The sequence below is a fragment of the Typopeltis vanoorti genome, chromosome 20 (assembly GCF_054136105.1).
Source record: "Typopeltis vanoorti isolate ZY-2024b chromosome 20, IOZ_Tvanoo_1.0, whole genome shotgun sequence".
NCBI classification, from domain to species: Eukaryota; Metazoa; Arthropoda; class Arachnida; order Uropygi; family Thelyphonidae; genus Typopeltis; species Typopeltis vanoorti.
The window spans coordinates 92,048,322-92,068,763 of NC_143568.1; the positions used below are offsets into that span (position 1 = coordinate 92,048,322).

At 35.3% G+C, this 20,442-nt stretch overlaps 1 protein-coding gene across 1 annotated transcript in view; it reads left to right on the forward strand.

The window, feature by feature from the left end:
• The window catches only part of LOC150095654 (uncharacterized), a 42,695-nt gene that overhangs the window by 12,380 nt on the left and 9,873 nt on the right, over positions 1-20,442 (forward strand). The window contains exons 2-3 of the mRNA XM_090410222.1: positions 635-5,996; positions 17,378-17,500. Coding sequence (XP_090266348.1) covers positions 762-5,996; positions 17,378-17,500 — 5,358 coding nt within the window. The 5' untranslated portion in view covers positions 635-761. The remainder of the gene's footprint in view (positions 1-634; positions 5,997-17,377; positions 17,501-20,442) is intronic.

A 20,442-nucleotide genomic window follows, 5' to 3' on the forward strand; every position in this document is an offset into this window, starting at 1 on the left:
ATGACCATATTATGAAGGTCAAAACATTGGGAAATTAAAATAAAATAATTATTTCTAACACGTTATGGACTCTACGGTTGTAGAGTCCATAATTTGTCTTTAAAAAAAAATGGAAGAGTAACTGGTTCTGAACTCTGCTTTGGATATGAAATGATTTTTCACTACTTTGCACCTCTAGTAAGCAAAATAATGGTCATGGTCACATTGGATAACCTTTCATGTTGAAAATCATCTACCACTGAGATTATTTTTGATAAGCATTTCTGTAGCATGGATGTTCACAGCATGCAGTGATTGATTTCACACTAGGTAGTGAACAGTTTACAGCCTGCTTGGCTGGAAAGCAAAAGCTATCCACTTGGCTAACCAGTCTAGCATATTATTAGACATGATGTAGATTTAATGAAAGGATCTTCTGTGCAAAATTGAACAGATTAATTTTTTTTTTAGTGATTTAATGTTTTTCTGGAGACTTCCACTGTGGAAAATACATTTAAAACATTTGCTACAGAGAAATTTATAAGTTTTGGTATGATTTTTAATGCAATGCTATTAGTAATTGGTTTTAGAAATTACTGTTACTTGAAAATTTTTTTAATAAAATAGTAATTTAGTAACTTTTTTTTATTTTTAGGAGTGTACAACTCATCAGGAAATTTGAAGTAGACCACAAAATTAGTTGCCGATAGTCCTTAATGAAGGCTCATTCTTTTTGAGTTTCATATTATCTTCTTTGGAGCACTGTTAATGGCAACAAAAAAATGCTTTTTGGTGAATTTAATGATCCATCAGAATCAGCCACAAATTCTCTGATTCAAACAACAAACCCTTTGAATCACAGAGAAAAAGAAAGAAATTTCTTTACTACAGAATTAGGTTTTGATTATCAGGGCATGAAAAGTATTTGCAATTTTTCTGAAAATTTTCATAATGCATCTGTAAATACTATTAATATTAAACCTGTGTGTGTTAAAGTTCCTCAGAAATACTTTAAGGATTCAGAAATAGCATCTAGTGGTATGGTTGCTTTTGAAAACTCTAGTGTTTTAAATCCAAAACACCATTTGCCTGCTAATTTAATGCCTAGCACTTTAAATACTTGTGTAAAAGGAATTCCTAACAATTTACATTATGTTAACCAAGTCAGTGAAGCATGTATAGACAATGAATATTCAAAGAATAACGATCTTTCATTTTTTGAAAAAAATTGTTCAGAGGATTCTGAACAGAAGATGCATGATGATAAAGTATCAGCCTATAAATTTGATCTTGTTGGTCATATAATAAATCTTATGGATAATAATGAACCAAAAATTTCTGTAAAAAGTCCAGAACATAAGAACAGTAACATAGCAGCTTCTGTTGAGGAAATGAATACAAAATGTATTCAGTCTTCAAAAAGGAAACTAAATAATCATAAATTGAATGTTTCAGCTCCAGTTTTGAAAAGAAAGCATAAGGAGGTCATAATCGAAAAAGACATCTTAAATGAAGATAAATCGGATCATTCTCTGTCAGTTTCAAAGGAAGAGAATAATCTAGTTATAAATAAAAATATTATTTCGGATGCAGATAATAAACTCCCTTTAATTGAATCATTAAAAAAAATTAAAATGAAATGGATTCAAAAAGACAGGAAAGCAAATTTACTTTTTATAGATGAGAAATCACATCAAACACAGCATGCATTTTTTAAACAGAAAAAACAAACTCAATTAATGTATGTGAACCACAGACTTGTAATAAAAAATAAAAGTTTGAATGTGAATTCCAATCAGTTACCAGAATTATCCAAAAAGTCTAGTGGTGTGGGAAAAAAAAAATATTCATTAGAGAAAAAGCTAAAAAAATTGCATAGTCACAGAAGCTCTGCATTACAGGACATGACATCTGAAAAGGATGAAGACATAAACAGTTTAAATCGTATTTCAAAGGAATTAGTTATGCAGAAGTTTAAACAAGTCAGTACCAGAAATGAGAGGAGAAACATATCTGTGAAAAATGCAGATAGGAAAGAGGATGCAAACAAAATTTGTAATACCAAAAGCTCTGGATACTGTAAGTACAAAAGAAGAAAAAGAAAGCAGAGAAAAATAAAAACCGTACCTTGCCGTAAAAAAAAATCTCGTTCAAGATGGCAGAAAGGTGAATATAAGATAAAAAAAAAGCTATCAGCCTGTACTAATAAACATTCTGTGACTCTTAAAAATAATTCTGATGAGAGCTTTTCATTCAATACAGAACACTTAATAAAAACTGAGCTAGAAATTTCTGAAACACAATCTTTAAAATGTTCTGGAAGTCTTAAAAAGAATTCTGATAAGAACTTTTCATTCAATACAGAATCCTCAATAAAAAGTGACCCAGAAATTTCTGAAACAGAATCTTTAAAGGCTAAATATTTTTCTTGGACGAAAGACTTAATAAAAACATATATGGAGAGTATAAAGAGCAAAACCACAGACAGTTCTGTCACTGGTGCTGAAGATAATAGTTTTGAAAATTCACTTGGAAATATGACTGAAACAAGTAATAAAGCACCATCTGCTGATGGAGATGAATATGTTGTGATCTTTGACAAAAATGATACAAAAGCAAAGAAAACTAATAATGAGTTAGTTGCATCTTTAGATTCTTGGAGAGTTCAACAGTGTATTGGAATGACTAAAGAACAAGTTAATAATTTACAAACATTTGAGGTAAGCAGTGAGGCTTCTAAAGCAACTTCTGTGAACAAAAATTGCAGTAATGTTCATGATTGTGTGCTTTCTAGAGAGAGAAAAGAAAATGTAGATACTTTATTTTCAGACAACCTAAGTATTTTTGGTGGAAATTATAAAGTGAAAAAAAAAATTAATGGGGCATTACTTGTGACTTTTGTTAATGATGATGAAGTAACTGAATATACTAATGGATCCACATCATCTGTTGAAATTGTGCCAGAGAGGAGTGCTATTTCACCACCTGAACTAAAAAGGGATGAGAATGACAAGAACTTAGGCTGTGTTATGCCAGCAAAAGATGAAAAGCAGTCTCTTAAAATGTGCAAAGCAGGAAATATAGCACCTGTGATGGAACCAGCTACTATAAATCTTTCAGTAGAGCCTGAGAAATTTAGAGTTGATTGCAGTAATGCTTTTTTCACTAAATCTGATTCTTCTGATGACGAAATTATGATAATAGAGGATGTTGATCTATGCAAAACTAAAATGCCACTTAAAATTATTTCTCTCGATGATGATAATGAAGGCACTCGAGTAGGAAAAGTGAATTCTGATGATGAAATGATGATAATAGAGGATGTTGATCTATGCAAAACTAAAATGCCACTTAAAATTATTTCTCTTGATGATGATAATGAAGGCACTCGAGTAGGAAAAGTGAATTCTGATGATGAAATGATGATAATAGAGGATGTTGATCTATGTAAAACTAAAATGCCACTTAAAATTATTTCTCTTGATGATGATAATGAAGGCACTCGAGTAGGAAAAGTGAATTCTGATGATGAAATGATGATAATAGAGGATGTTGATCTATGCAAAACTAAAATGCCAGTTAAAATTATTTCTCTTGATGATGATAATGAAGGCACTCAAGTAGGAAAAGTGAAATCTGATTCTGATGATGAAATGATGATAATAGAGGATGTTGATCTATGCAAAACTAAAATGCCAGTTAAAATTATTTCTCTTGATGATGATAATGAATGCACTCAAATAGGAAAAGTAGCTGTAGTACAGGCAAGTGAGAAATTTGTAGAATCTGAAAACGAGAAACATTCTCCTGAAAATGTGTTGAATTCTGTAGCAGATACCGAAGTGGCTAATATGAATTGTCTGAATACCTCAGCTAAATCACTAGGTATACCTACAAACACAAATACGAAGATTCCAAAAATTGAACAAGCCTTTTCTCTATCAGCAGTAGAAAAATCTCCTGTTGGAATATCTTCTGAAAATACAAATACAACCAAAGATAATGAACACAAGTGCCAGAATACTGAGGCTAATATGAATTGTCTGGATACATCAGCTAAATCACTAGTTACACCTAAAAGGATGCCAGAAATTGAATCACTAGTTATACCTACAGACACAAATACTGAGATGCCAAAAATTGAACAAGTCTTTTCTCTATCAGCAGTAGAGAAATCTCCTGCTGGAATATCTTCTGAAAATACAAAGACAACCAAAGATAATGAACCCAAGTGCCAAAATACTGAAGTCAGTTTATTATCTGAAGTCAAAGATTTGCCAAAAGTAAACACTAATCAATTAAATACTCATACTCTAATTAAAAGTGAGCCATCTGTAAATTCTGCATTTGATGAATTAGATGAATATGCTGTATCAAGCATATTGGATCTAGATGATAGCTTACAAGCACATTCTAATCGTAATTCATCAGAAAGCATAAAATATTTATATCGGAGGGAAATGGCAAAACTTAACAGAATATGTCACATAGAAAATAATGTTTCTGATTACACTAGTAATCTGAACAAGTTGAAAATGGAAAAAATACAAACAGTGAAAAGTTTGCAGTTGGCATATTCAGTTCTGTATGAAGGAGAGGGAATTCCATCATCACAAAATTCATCATCCATATCTACTTCTCATACTGCATCAAAGGTGATCCAGATGCCTTCATCAAAACAATTATCACCTGAAAGAAATGCTATAAATAAATATGCTCAGTTATGGAATGAATGTAAATATGGAATGAAACATACTACAAGTAATTACAAACATTTTACTTGTGAGGATGGAAGTATTGCTGGTAGAATTGGAGAAAATTTGAAAACTGTTTGTACTGATGGTGCCGCAGATAGTGCCATACAGTCACCACCATTATCATCTACAATGAATCCTCAGGTAGTTAGTTATAGCATGCAAGAAGCATTTTTGAAGAAGCAGAGAGGACAAGATATACCTGAAATGTTCAAGTCATACAATAAGGATGTGTTACTGCATGATGCAGAACCCAAAAGAGAACATCTTTTGCTAAATCAACCAGGATTTACAAATGTAGTAAATAAGCAAAATGCTTCCAGTATAAGTTTTCAAAATTGTAAACCACATCAAACAGTTTCTTCTACATTACAAAAGACAGCTGTTAATACAAGTGGTGCTATTGGTCCACAATCCTGCTCATCAAATATGCTTAATTCAGGTGTTCCAAAAGAACTAGACCAAAGTAAGATAATGGATTTTTTGACTGGTAACAATCACATTCAGCAAAATACCAAGCACTCATATAGGTTTCCAGGTAACAATGTAAACTGCATTGAAGAACTCTCCAAAAATAATCCTAATTCTGTTAATGCTGCACGTGTTGGACAGTTACAGTGTACTTCAGCACAATCATATAGGTTTCCAGGTAACAATGTAAACTGCATTGAAGAACTCTCCAAAAATAATCCTAATTCTGTTAATGCTGCACGTGTTGGACAGTTACAGTGTACTTCAGCACAATCATATAGGTTTCCAGGTAAAAATGTAAACTGCATTGAAGAACTCTCCAAAAATAATCCTAATTCTGTTAATGCTGCACGTGTTGGACAGTTACAGTGTACTTCAGCACAATCATTTACTCCTGTAGAAAATGTTACTTGTCATACGTCTATAGTGCCATGTACAGTTCCTACAAATGGAAGCACTAGAACTTCTGTTTCTCAAGCATCTGTAACTGATGGTTTCTTTAATCAGGCTTCTAGCAGTCAAGTAATCAATAAACTTCCTTTATTTGTTTCAAATTTGAACAAATTACCAGATCATAACCATCTTACAGGCCTAAACAGTACCACGAATTCTCAATTAAATGCCTCCAACACTGAAAATTTGTGCAGATTAAACGCTAGCAATAAGTTAGCTGGAAACTGTAACAAAAATTCTGCTCTTACATCACCATCCATTACAATATGTCGTTATCCACAGAAGAAAGTATTACCTGATAATGTTAACCAGTATTCAACAGATGGTGTATTATTTCAGGTAAGTTTATTCTGTATATCTGAAGAGAGACTTTTCTTATTTTTTGTCTACTCAGAAAATGATCAAAAAAACTTCCTGTGAGAGTAGTCACAGTAAGTTTTTTTCCAGAGATAAATTTAATGACTGTACTGTGCACCATCTGAATAAACATCTGCAAAGCATTAGAAAAACAAAACAAAAAAAAAGTGTTCAGCAGCTGGCTGCTATTTACTGATTATGAGTTATATAACATTTAATCTTCCATTCTTTTGACCTTGAAATACAGGACCAGCCACTTCCAGTCCTTATGCACTACTATGTTGCTTCACTTAAGTGTTCATTGTTTTGAAGAGCTCATAGGTGATTGTTGGTATAGGAGAGAGCAGATCTACTTAGCCACTAGACAGACTCCAGCTTATGGCCTCACATTATAAGGGCTATTATACAGCCTTTAATTTACCATTAAGTAGATCTTTTATTGTACTTAAAGTATTCCTGGATTATTTGAGTTATCACTGATCATAGTTTTGTTAGACCTGTGGTCATTATACAATTCTGTTAGGTGTTCCTTTCAATAGCCTACATCCAAGAATCAATGGAAAAGGAAAAGAACAATTGTTTACCCTTCCTAGACACCTTAGTCACATGCCTGCCTAATGATACACTTGCCTTCACTGTATACAGAAAACCCACACACACACACACAGGCAGATACATTCACAAACTCTCCCACCACCACCCCTCGCAACAATATGGCATCATTAAAACTTTTACCAAGAGAGCCCACAATCTTTGTTCCAGTGGAACCGCCCTCACTATTGAGCTTAACCACATACACCGAACTTTCCTCTCCAATGGCTACAGCAAACACAGTATCAAAAAAACAATCAGTTCCTCCCCCATTCCCCGTCCCTCTCTTCAACAAGATTTTAAAAATGCCATCACCATACCCTACATCCGAGGCACTTCGGAAAAAATAGCCAAGATACTAAAAAAGTATAACCTACACACAGCATATAAGCCCTACCGCAAACTTGCTACCCTTATCCGTTCTACGAAAGATCAGCTCCCTCCTCTCTCTCTCTGCCTGGAGTTTACAAAGTACCCTGTTCCTCTAAGCTTGCGTACTTTGGACAGACAGGCAGATCAGCATCCATCCGCCTGGAGGAACACAAGTCGTATATAGTTAAACACAACTATGGCCATTCAGGCTTGGCTGACCATGTTTTGGACACCACCCACAGAGTATCATGGAAGAAAACCACCATGCTCCACCACAGCAAATTCAAGAAAGAGAGACTTTTCTTAGAAGCAGCAACAGCTCTCAGAAACCAACCAAATCTTAATAAATACGGTTGCATTAAGCTTCCAAAGATTTGGGAAACACTCATCACCAGAGGTCCCACCTTACATTCCAGGCCACCTACTACCGCCCTTAGAGGGCGCTCCACCTAGATAGGACTTTAGTGTCACCTACGTGGTTGGGCTTAGTATTGTAAGTTTTTGTGTGCATGTTACATTAATTGTTTTTGTAATTCCAGTAGATGTCCTAGTGACTAGGACGAAATATAGGAAGTATTAAATTCTATTTTAATTCTTTTTGAGTGTTGTAAAAAATCCATTAAACCTCCAACATAATGCATTCCACTCACCAACCATTCTCCATGCAAAGAATCCTCTGCCCACACCTTCCTTATACAATCTCCAGCGATGGCCTCTTGTTCTACACCCCTCTCCCATATCTATGAAAACTCTCCTCTATGTCAACTTGATAACAACCCCTGACTAGATTATATGTCTCAATCATATCTCCCTCCTCCTCCTCTTCCTATTCACGAGACTTTGCAATTTACATCTCAATATGTCCTTATACTCCACATTCCAAAGACCACTGACCACCTTTATGAATCCTCTCTGTACCCATTTTCTTGATCCATTTGTTTAGGGTCTTCTTTTCAATATACTGTGCTATATTATTTTGAAATAAATTCATGATATTTCTGTTATTTAACCTGGCATTAGTAAGGTGGAGTGTCACAGACCCAAAAGATATAGAAAGAAATAACTGTGACGCTGCCATCTTATTAACGCCGGGTTAATTTAGCTGTATCCCACTTGAGTGTTTTAAATGTGTTATCTTTTTAACTTTATATTTACAATTTTGCATTATTCCATTTCTGTATCTCTGATTGATCGTTACAAAATCTATATATATATACCATCAGGAGATCTCCATGTATACCTTGCTTTCTTGTTTTGTTCTTTAATCCTCCCACTCTCATTTAATGCTTTCATATAATTGTCATTTTCCCATATTCATTGTTTTTATTTTTCCTCCCATTCATAAAAAGTGTTTGTGATTACCAATTTGTTTTTAAGCAGAACTCAATACACTTATCATTTCTCTCATTTCTTATGCCACATTCACATGGGCAAACAACAGAACTTATTGTTTCCTTTCCTATTTTGGCATTGCAATCTCCCATAATGATTTACATTCTGTCTTTCACTCCTCCAATATCTTGGATAGCTGCCTCTGTTTTCTAATAAAATTCTTCAATTTCTTCATCATCTCCTAATGTGATTGGTGCATAAATGTATAAAATCATCAGTGGTTGTGAATTTGTTTCTATTAAAATTGATGTTATTCTTTCAGATTTTCTATTAATGTTAATAAATGAATGAATCAGAAGTCCTTTTCTATAATGAATGTAATCATTTTCTAGACCCCACTTCCCATAACGTCATATTTCTTTCCATTAGGAAGAGCAGTTAAAAATTCCATATCACCTTTCCAGAATGTCTCTAACAATCCAAACATTTTAATGTCTAATCATTCCATTTCTGTGCACACATTTACTACTTTTCCATGTTGATTCAGTCCTCTCATGTTTCATGTACCACTTTTAAACTTTATACCTGTAATGTTACCTGTTGGTAACATTACAGGTATAAAGATAATATAAAGATGATCATGAAGCAAGGTGGTTTCTTGTTGCCTTTCTTGCCATTAGTATATTTATGTGTTCACAAGACTGATTTGCCTGTTTTGAGGTATGAAAAACCCTAGTTACTGGGAGAAAAAAATCCTCCAACTCCGTATGAGACTTGTTAACCCGCCTTTAGTTGAAAGAGGCCAGATAAAGGTTCCTCACATCATAGATGGGAATCAAACCCAGGTTTCCCAACCAAAGGGTTTCATCTATGTTAGTATATACAAAAGTGCTATTTATGAAACTTACTGTTTTATGATCATTTTCATAATTGTTACCATTCTGAAGTGGTTGCACGTGATACCTCCAAAGTTTTTGACTGGGTCTGGCACAAAGCTTAAAGTCCCATCATTTGGTCTATCTCAGGACTTCTGCAGTTGGATTGCGAGCTTTCTGCCTGTATGCAAACTATGTGTGATGGTGAATCCTTTAATTTTAATATTATTTTGTTATTTATTGTCGGCCTGCTCCTTTGTAATCTCTTTTTCTTATCAGTTGTAATACCAAGTTTATTGTCGTTGCTTGAGCTAATTCTTCATGCACAAACTTGTGATTATTCTTAATCCTTTTAGTCTATAGTTTTACCCCCCCCCCCCTTTCTCTCTAGGTTGTAAGTATGCTATTTCACATGCCCTTCCAAATATACCTGTCACTCACTCTTTGCCATGTTCGATTAAATCCTTGACGCCCTGCTAAGTTTGAGTCATGGAAGGTGTGAGCACCCAAATATGACTGCAGGGACCAGGATTTTGTCTTTCCACCTCCCTACGATGTCCTGTCTGGACAACATTAGTACTATCAATGTGTAATGTCTGGAGGAAGGAATACTCTTCAGAAAGCGTTTCACCTCTCTTTATCCTATCATACACATCCTTCCACACAGGGTCCACTTTCTGAGCCTCAATAATAAGAGGTTTGTCCCAGTTCTGAAGATGAGGAGGCTTCTTATTTACAGAGATAACATTTTCCTCTCTCAGAGGGTTTCCTTCCTCTTGGTCTGAGTCCAAGGATCTTGACAAATAGTCGGCAACTACATTCATTTTTCCAGGGATGTACTTAATGTCAACATTGAATTGTAGCTTTGGTGGCCATCTAATTATCCTTTGGTTCTTATCCCCCATTGAGGACAAGAAAGATAGCGATTTATGGTCTGATCTCAGGATGATATGCTGCTCCAGTAACAAATATTAAGCTTTCAAAGGGAGAACACTATCGCTAATGCCTCTTTCTTGATGACAGAAAATTTATTTCTGAGAATGAAAGCTATTGGTCAGAAGTCATCTCCTTCTTTGTTCTAGTACCGAGGCTATGGTGTCATGAGAGGCATCAGCAGAGAGAAAAAACGTTTCTCCGAACCTAGATAGGCAAGGTTTAAAGAATCATATGCATACTGCTGCTCATTTCCCCATTTAAACTTGATTTCCTTTTTTATTAATTTAACTATAGGTTCCATGAACTTTGAACAATTTGGAATGAATTTCCTATAGAAGTTTATCATCCTGATATACTGACGAATTTGCCTTACAGTCCTCGGGACTCTGGCCTTAAGAATGGCTATTACGTTTGACTGGGTGGGGACTCTCCCAGCCTCACTGACTATGTGACCCAAGTACTCTACCTCTCTCAGGAAGAACTGACACTTTGAGCATTTTAATGAGAGCTTTGCTTTGTCTAACCTTGTCAAGACACGTTAGAATTTCCTTGTGTTTTCCTAAATCAGGTGAGTATATTAGCAGATCATCCTGGAAACAGATTACCGCCTTCCCTAGCATGTCAGACAGAACAGTGCTCATTAGTGATTGGAAAGACATGGTGGAGTTTCTCGCACCTTCAGGAAGTCTACAGAGTTGATATTTTTGCCACCTGGTTGTAAAGGCAAAGTACTTCCTGTCTTGGAAGGGGGATTTGAAAGTAGCCTGAGTTTAAATCCAGTTTGGAAAAATAGTTAGCTCCCTCTAGACCTATCAACAGCTCCTCAATCTTACATAGGGGGAAGTCAATTGATTTGGTGACCTTATATACTTCCCTTAGATCCAACATGAATCTTAAACTCCCATTGGGTTTTTCCACTAATATAAATGGACTGTTCCATTGAAAGCTTGATCTCTCAATGATCCCTGCCTTCTCATAGTCCTGCAATAGTTTCTGTAGTTTCTCCATGTGTTTGAAGGGAGTTTGATACTGCTTCACATAAACAGGGGAAGTCGAGGTGATTTGAACAGCATGCTCGACTTGGTCTGTGCAAGACAAGGAGGTGATTTCTTCAGTGAAAACTTCTGGAAAACATTGAAAAACCATGGAGAAAAATTCCTTTATTTCTTTCCTTTCATCCACTGAAATGGCCAGACTAGTGGCACTATTTAGCATGGTTTTCTTCCAATCACAATTTTCACTGTCTGATTTCATCACTTCAACTTCTAGAGTCTCATTCATCTCTCTTCCTTCCTGAGATCTGCTCTTCTCAGTGCTGCAGCTGGGCTGGTGTTCTATCCCACAAAGATATTATTCCCTCAACAAAGTTGCACATGAACTGATATCTTTCCAAAAAATTGAGGCCTAGGATCACCTGATTGCTTCCGAAGTCTCAGGAAGGACTATCAGTTCATTTGATAAGCTCATAGGAAAGCACGGCATAGTGAGAATTACATTTATCTTCATTGAAGCATAGAGCTCGGTCTTTGCAATCCCTGTTATTCTAATTGGAGTTGCTAATTTAGTCTAATGTTATTCGAGTGTAGACTTTCTAATTTTGAAAACAGCATCTGAGAAATGATGGAAATGTGGGCTCCTGTATCAAACAGATCCTCACAGGGGATATTTTCAATTAAGCCTAACACAATTGTTAGGGGAATTGTGCCCCTTCTATTTACTGCAGCCACACTTTGCATTTTATGTGTTACAGGCTCTTCTAAATTGGCCTGATCTCCTAACACCTCAGGGTGTTCACCAAGATTAATGGGCATATACTTCATTTCTGAACTATCCTTAACCCTCTCCCATTTAAAGTCTATATTTTGACCAGTTCCTTTCCCTCACTGTCTTGTCAGGATAGCTACCAGGGGTGTTTTTTACTCTAGGTTTCTTTGCCATGTCAGATATATGATCCAGTTTTTTGAGCATACCCTCCTGATGAATTTTTACCTCTAATTTTATTAGCCTCCTAAACTGCTCAGGACTTAAAGGCCCTTCAGATTTTTTCTTAGGGTCCTCAAATTGACCTCTGGATCCAACACGATTGAATCCCCCTTATAGTTAGCAAGCTGGAAAACAGGGTTAATAACTTTCTCCCCTGCCCTTAAGTTATCCTTAGGGAAATTGACTCATTTCATATGGCACACCTGTCTTAGAGAAGAAGAATGATATATTTCCTCCAACTCCTCTCATTCGCTCTGGCCAATTTGTAACACTCATCCAGACTCTTGGCCTGCTTTTTGTATGCTACCCCTTTCAATTCATTTCGTAAACCTGGCTTAAATTGCCGGAATACCAACCAATCAAGGTGGAGTTTATCTTCCTTGGAGATGCTTAGATTTCTTGTAATTGTCAGTAGTCTATTGTAAAATAATATTACGCTTTCTTTCTTATCCTGAGCTCACCTCTGCAATTTTCAAAGGTTAGGGCCAAGCTTCTTACTTTGGAGAATAGGACATTAAGGTTTCCTTAAACCTAGAATATTCCCTTAGAAGTGTCCCTTAGTATTGGGAATGAATACAGGAAGTTCTTGGCTTTTCCAACCAGTTTGCTCCTAAGTAGAATTAACAGTTGGAAGTCGGACCACCTTCCAACCTTTCTTAGCTCTTCAACAAAACATAAGAATGCCAACACATCGTCATTGTCGTCACCAGAAAATTGTGGGATGAAAAATTGAGGGTTAATTGTACAAAAAAATTCCTTGTCGTCCATTTTGGCATTACTTGATTGATCAACACTTGTAACTTCACGGTCCATTATTATTTATCAAGAAAAATTTCTCAAAGAAAAAAAATTGTAACTGCCTGACCTATTGCCAAAACTGTCTCAAAAATTCACAATATTTTCTGTGTTAAGTGGATTTAAATCCTGTCGACTGTGCCATTTGCAATAATATCTACTTTCCTTTAATTTTAATATTATTGATATTATTTTGTTATTTATTATTTAATGTTGGACTGCGCCTTTGTAATGTCTTTTTCTTATCAGTCGTAATACTGAGTTTATCGTCGTTGCTTGAGTTACTTCATGCACAAAACTTGTGATTATTCTTAATCCTTTTAGTCTGTAGTTTTACTCCCCCCCCCCCTTTCTCTCGAGGTCGTAAGTATGCTATTTCACGTGCTCGAAGTGTAGACTTAGGAAATGTTTATGGCTGGAACCAATTCCTTAATCTACCTTGCTGTCTCTTGTATTGATCCTTAAAAATTTATTTATTTTTTTGACTGCGCCATTAAGGATCGTGTAAAAGAATTGTTTTTCTTTCCCTTACATGCAAGAGAAACATTCAGCTAAGCATGAAAATATCTCTTAAATTAATTCTAATCCAAGCAACTCCTAAAATTTGTTTTTTCAGTCAGTCGTGGCTATTACTATTCTCTGGTCACGCTGGTTCTATATTTTTATAGAACATTGGTAAGGTAAGATCGGGCAAGCTATTAACAAAACAAGCATGTTTATTCATTCTAAGACAAATTAATTACAAAATTTAAACTGCACATATCAAGTGTCTGGTTCAGCCTAATACAACTAGATAATAAAGGAGACAATACAAATCATGTATCTAATCCCCCCCCCATACGATCATTCAAGCATTTTCGCTTAAGCTTTAAGACAAAGACATTAAAATTTCACATAAGTTTTCAGACACGTGGATAGACATAAACACACTTTATCTTTACTCGTGCTATAAACAGGAAAAAGTTAAAGCTTAATCCACATTCAATTTCTTTGCATTACACAACATTAGCAAATTCTTTAAAACTCTATGTACTACTTATTCACATTTAAACAGAAGTATGGCCTTCCGACTTCTCTAATACTTTCTTTGCTAATCAACAATAGAATCATCATCGCTTGATTTTCAAAATCTAGGACTTAACATAAAACATCTTACTTACAACCTTGCCAGTTCATTACATATAGTCCTAGATCCTAAAGGTGCACAGGCACATTCCGCTTCTTCCAAAAAAAATTTCCGATCGGACTCTAGGTTACGGCAGCAATACTACAGCACACACGTAGATCATCAAAGAATCATATGATAGGATATCTCCAAAAGACCGTCTCTGTTGCTATCTAACTTTGCATGTTCACAGGAACGTCACTCTCCCCATCCTCAAAAATGGCTTGGCACAAGAACAAAACTTCGAAGCGAGAGCCTCTTGGCCCCCCAATCGCTGCCTTTTATCTCAACCTCCCCGACCTTGGCCCGTCTTCAAATTGATTCCCCCAGATTTACTGGAGGGTTTTTCTCTGCGACCCATGCTATCATAGATCATTGAGTTTGGCAGGAAAACGCGTAATCCCGTGACCTTTGCTAGCCTTAGGTCTATTTGCCTAATCCTGTCTGAGCTTATTTTTTGTTTTTACAATTCTAGTGGTTCTTAAAAAATATTCTAACAATTTGTTACTAGATTTAATACAGCAAAGTGAGTTATTACATTAATTTATTTACAAGTATTTTATGTAAATTTAATTTCCAAGGTAAAATCGATATAAAATCGAAACTATTGTAAAATCTATATAAGATTTTACAATAGTTTCCTTACCTTTTCACCATTCAACTAATGCCAGGGTTCCATAAAGTTCTGTTTTCTCACCAACCCTCTTTCTTCTATATATTAATGACCTACTGTATGCCCACAGATGTGAGACCCTTCGACACTTCTGTGCATGTCAAAAGAAGGAGAATCCATTCCAATATTAGGGTAATCAATGCATTTTGTGGGGTGAGTGTGTATTATTGTATGTTGGAAAAATAGCTTTTCTTTTATGAAAATTATAGTTCTTAAAGTGGTAACTATTTTGCTTGTACAGCAGTTGGAAAGTTTATGTATAAAGCACATGACTTCGCGTGTTGGTGACCAATTCATACTTCCTTTATTTCTTTCTGCCCTTCAGCATGAATTGACTGTTTTTGGCACAAAGCCAAGGTTGGTTTTATGAAGTGTGGGCATACAATACCTCATTTCACCTCCAACCCAGTACACAGTTTTGCAGATGACAGCACATTGCATCCTCCCTTTCATTTGATAAACCTTACTCTACATGCAGGGCCGCCAAGAGGGGATGATATCTGAGACTTTTGTTGTGGGCCCCGACTTGTCACATAACTGTGTTTATAATGCATGGTTTTAATTCTCGTAATAATACAACAATGATAAAGGATAATGCCATATTGAGAATGATACTGTGTTTTGTTTTAGACAGACGGCTACACTCTAGCTGACCGTGAGTGTCTGGAAGACACTGATTCTCTCGCCGGATCGCTGTAGCTATAGCAGGTGATGACATCAATAGCCTTTCATGCAAGGTTGTTGCAGTTGGCTGTGTTAGCTAGTAATTGCATTCACAGTAATGTTCCCTGCCAGAATGCTTCGTTCTTGTTAGTATTTTGATAGACGAAGGTTTTGTGATTGTAAAGTGTGCAACTGTATAGTGTATGCCGTGCACTAAAAAATAAAAGTATTCTTATTAATTTGATTTTTTTAATTATTAAAATTATATATTTAATAATAAAAAATTGACCAACAGAAATGTATCATCATAAATCTGGAAATCAAAAACGAAAGGAGAAAAGGGAACGTGAGAAGGCAAAAGAAGATTTAAAAAACAAGCATTTACTACTGAAATATTTGAAGATGGAAGAACACCAAGATTTTTTAAAATAAATGTTTAATGTTTTATATGACTTTTTTATTAAACAAAAGTAATGCACTTTTTTAAGTGGGGCCCGGACCACAGACTTGTCACAGGCCCGAAAATTTCTCTCGGCGGCCCTGTCTACACAACTCACCTCAACTTACAGAACATTAATCACCACTGCCCTCAATTCTGATCTCCAAGTCACCTTCCAATGGGCTCAGATAACCTTGTCAATTTCAATGCTAGTAAAACCCAGTTCTGTCTTTATTTCTCACAAAAAAGAACCATTTTCACCCAGTGTTATTTTTGACAACACTCAAATTTCCAGACAAGATGAGATTTTGCTTCTTGAAATTGCCCTGACATCAAGCCTCTCCTGGCACAAACACTTCACAACTATTACATCCTCAGCTTTTAAAAACCTAGGATTTCTCTTCTGCTCAAGATTTTACTTCACCTCTGAACAGCTGTTAACCTTATACAAATCACAAATGCGCCTAGCTATCGAATACTGCTCTCACATTTGGAGTGGGGGCCGCTAAGAGCTCCCACAAAATGCTTGACTCAATACAGAGGAGAGCAATTAGATTGATTACTGACCCATCTTTTATCAACTCACTCCTCTCATTTTGCACAGACATTTGGTTTTTGCAATATGCATATTCTATAAATATTTCCATGGCAAATGTTCATCTCAAATAGCATCAATAATTTCTCCCACTTCACAGCACACCTTGAAATCCACAGAACAAGTTTCTTTTCCTCTTCCTCCATCCCTGCTACTGCTATATTGGGGAACAGTATTTTCCCCTGATGTGTTTCCCAAGGAATACAATATACAGGCTTTTAAATCAGATGTAAACAAATTTCTCCTTTCCCAACCCACTATCTATATATGGTACTAATGTACTATAGGTTGATCAACCAACCTCTCATGTATGGGCTTTAAAAAACTCTCATTCTCTGTTTGGCACACATTTTCTATTTCCACTGTATTCAAGAGTTGTAACGTTTCTCTGTTATTTCAAAACTTATATTATTATGAGAACTTATATTTATTAGAACATAAAACATATATTATTATTATTATGAGAGCTGTAACTAGTTTTTAATTCTGTTTCTGTGTTCTATCAAATATCGTTTTCAAAACAATACTCAAAATGCATAGTATCAGCTATGAAGCAGTCTCTGAACCTCAACAATATGGTTGCATTAAATTACCGAAGATCTGGGATACTATCATTTTGAGACCTGATAGTCTGACTTCTCTAAATTAACTTTATGGTTATCTGGCCCGTGGAGGGCACCATTTAAGGAAATTAATTCTGTTTATAGTTACAGTTTGAATTGTGTTCTACACTTAGTTCAGTGCTGTGTGCCTGTCAGAGTTATAATTGTATTATAATTATAAAAGAAAGAATCATAAGCATTGATGAAAAGAGTTAAAAAAAAGTTTGGACTTGGCATTGAAAGGTACAAAAGCAAAGGATGATGAATATGTATTGTTATTTTTATTGGCAAGTATATAAACAAGGATCATGATAACAATAATGATTTTTTTTTGTATCATAGGAAAAGCAATTGGTTGGAAACTCAGAACAGTCCAGTATCTACATTTGTATAGTGTGTAAAAAACCTGCTCTTTTCGTATGTCGACAATGTGTAAAGATCCCCTACTGCAGTCAGAATTGTTCTGTAAGTTAAGTCTGGTTAATCATCAGTACATAAAAAAATGTTAATTTTATTTGATAACAGTGAAATTCAATTACTAGAATAGGAATCTTATCTAAAATAATTACACAAATACGCAAACTTATGTATTATAATAGGGGTGGCCACATGTGGCACTTGTCACACAGCTCTTCACGCTCTACAGGAAAAAATAAACAAAAAGAGAAGAGGATGCAAAACAAAAAAAGAGGAACAAAATAAAATAAAGAGGAGAAGAGGGAGAAAAAACGGTTAATAAAAATTACTGCAATAAAAAAGTTTTTAATTTGAAACACATTAAATGAAGTTAACTTTGAACGATTAGAATAATTTTAAAGTCGAAACATAGTAATTTTAGTTACTTATTTAATAGTAGAGGCTTTTCTTGTATCCATTTTCTTAGTAAGCTCCTTAAAATTATGTGTGTAATTTAATGTAATTTTCAAAACAATAATTTTGAAAATTATTTTCAAAAGCAGTTCTTACAAGCTCATTTAAATGTTCATCATTTAAAACAGATATATATTTAGATTTAATAAATTCAAGAGTCGAACATAGCGCTTCACAGGAGTACGTGGTCCCAAAAATGGAGGTCAGTTTTCTGGCACATTGTTTAAATGTAGGATACCATTGGTCTGGAACTTGTTTCCAAAACTCGATTACGGAACCTCCATGTTACTTCAGTCCTTCGTCTTCTTGAAGATCCAAAAGCTGCAGTTTTGCACCTGCAACATCCATCACAATTGGTTTTGAAATAGGACAACTGTGCTCAAGCACATACGTAAGGAAAGGATTTTCCAAAAAAGCAATTGTTGGCTTAAGTTTTCGAAGGTCACAAAATAAATTGTTAAGTTCTTCAGCCAGATCATTTAATTTGCTAACATAAGATCTTGTTTCTAATTCCACTTTCAGCGAATTTGTCAGTATTTTCTTCAGACAAATGAAGTGATTGAGAAGTTTTATTTTCCAAGTCTCTCTCTGGAAAATTTGCAGTTTGCTTTGGAAGTTTAGCATGGTCTGTGCGAGATTGGTTATTAGTTTTTCTTTCCCTTGAAGTGAAACGTTTAATATCTGGAAATTCTCCTTTCAATTCAACTGTAGCTGCTGGAAAACATCACTGAAAAATGCCACGTCTAACAACCACTGAGTGTCTTTGAGATGAGGGAAAAATTTCTCCTTCTCTCTAAGAAACTATTTGATTGGCTCTAACAACACCAACAAAAACTTATTTAATACATTGTTAACCGAGGGTCCACCTTACTAAGCAAAACCATGATACGTCTTTAGGAATGTTGTCACAATTCAACTTATTGAGAAAGCTTTTGAATTGTCAATGTGTTTTAGTACTTGAATGAATAAAATTGACAATTCTTAGAAAACTACTTCCATTACATTCAAATTTAAAACACTTGGCAACTAGATGTTCCCTGTGAATAATGCAGTGTTCAGGTAGGAAAGCAGGATATGATTCAGCATTCTCAAGGAGCCCCTTAGTTTTACCCCTGATAGCTGGAGCACAATCAGTTGCAATGCTGACGATTTTTTTGCGCGATACCGAAGCTTTTGTAAATGCAACATCGAGAGCTTCTTTGATGTCAGAGCCACATTTTGTATCTTTCAACGCCATATAGTCCAATAGCTCTGCCTTGATGTCCAGGTTATGAGATACAAAGCAGACAAATATACCTAGTTGTGGTTTGTCCTGAATATCTGTAGATTCATCCAAAGCCAGACTATATGCAGCACAGTTTTTTAAGGTTATGGTGCAAGTTATTTACAATGTCAGCACGGATAATGAAAATTCTCCTTTCAGTTGTATGCCTGGAGACTGGCATCTGTTCTATCAGTTTGAGTAGTTTTTTTTTTATTATATGGGTCTAAAACTGAAATTATTTGTGTATTATTCTTCTCAACAAATTCTCCTTCCGTGTATGGATGTTTTGCCTGTGCAATATTAAACGCTAAAATAAAACCAGCCTCAGCAGTAATATCAATTTTACTCTGACCATGGAATTGTTCTTTCAAAGTTGAAAGTTTAGTTCGCCTCAGATCAGAGTCAAGAGGAAATTCTTTACTAAAATTACTGTGATTCATGTCAAAGCCTGAAATTGCTGGCTTTGAATTTGCGAAGTGTTATTTGGCATACGGCACACATTGGATTACTTTCTCATTTTGCAAAAAGAAACTCCCTCTTCCCACTTTGGCCTAAAACTTCTGTGTTCCTCTTCATATTTACATTTTTTTATGCGACATTTGTAAGCACTTGAAAAAGAGTTCAATGATAACAAGCACTGTCAATGGACTCGCACAACTATGTTGAACAATACTGATAGATGAATGCTGGAAATGTAACTAATGTGTTGTTGCAGGCAGGCATACCTTCTGCACCCCTCACCTCCCCACCATCCAACTTACCATCGCATTGGTCAAAGGTTGCAGCTCTTCTAAGTCATACCGGAATTATTTTGGCTCTAAAAGGACACGTAGTTGGCCACCCCTGTGTTATAATTTGAGTATTAATTATTGCTCTGTAAGTATTTTGCCAAAATATGCTTTTTGTATCTCATAGAAAAAAAATTTGGTTACATTTTGATAAATTAGGTATCTGACTCATTCATCTCTTCTAGCTCTCTTTCTTGTTCCACTTCTATTCCTGATTTTATCAACAAGTAATACCGTGTGAAACAACTCACACTCTCTCACACACACGCAGTGGTGAGCTATGTAAATTACAACAAAGGGCTCTCATCGTCGAGAAAAAAAAATGGCTAACTTAGCCCTTATAATACTTATATTGCGACTTTGTAGAGCTTCTGACATTTGAAAATTCCTATAGGATATCAATCATTAATGCTAGATCTTTTAAAAATTCCAAATTGAGAAGTCGGTTTTAAAAGCCCTTATATTAATCGTTTGATGCAAAATGC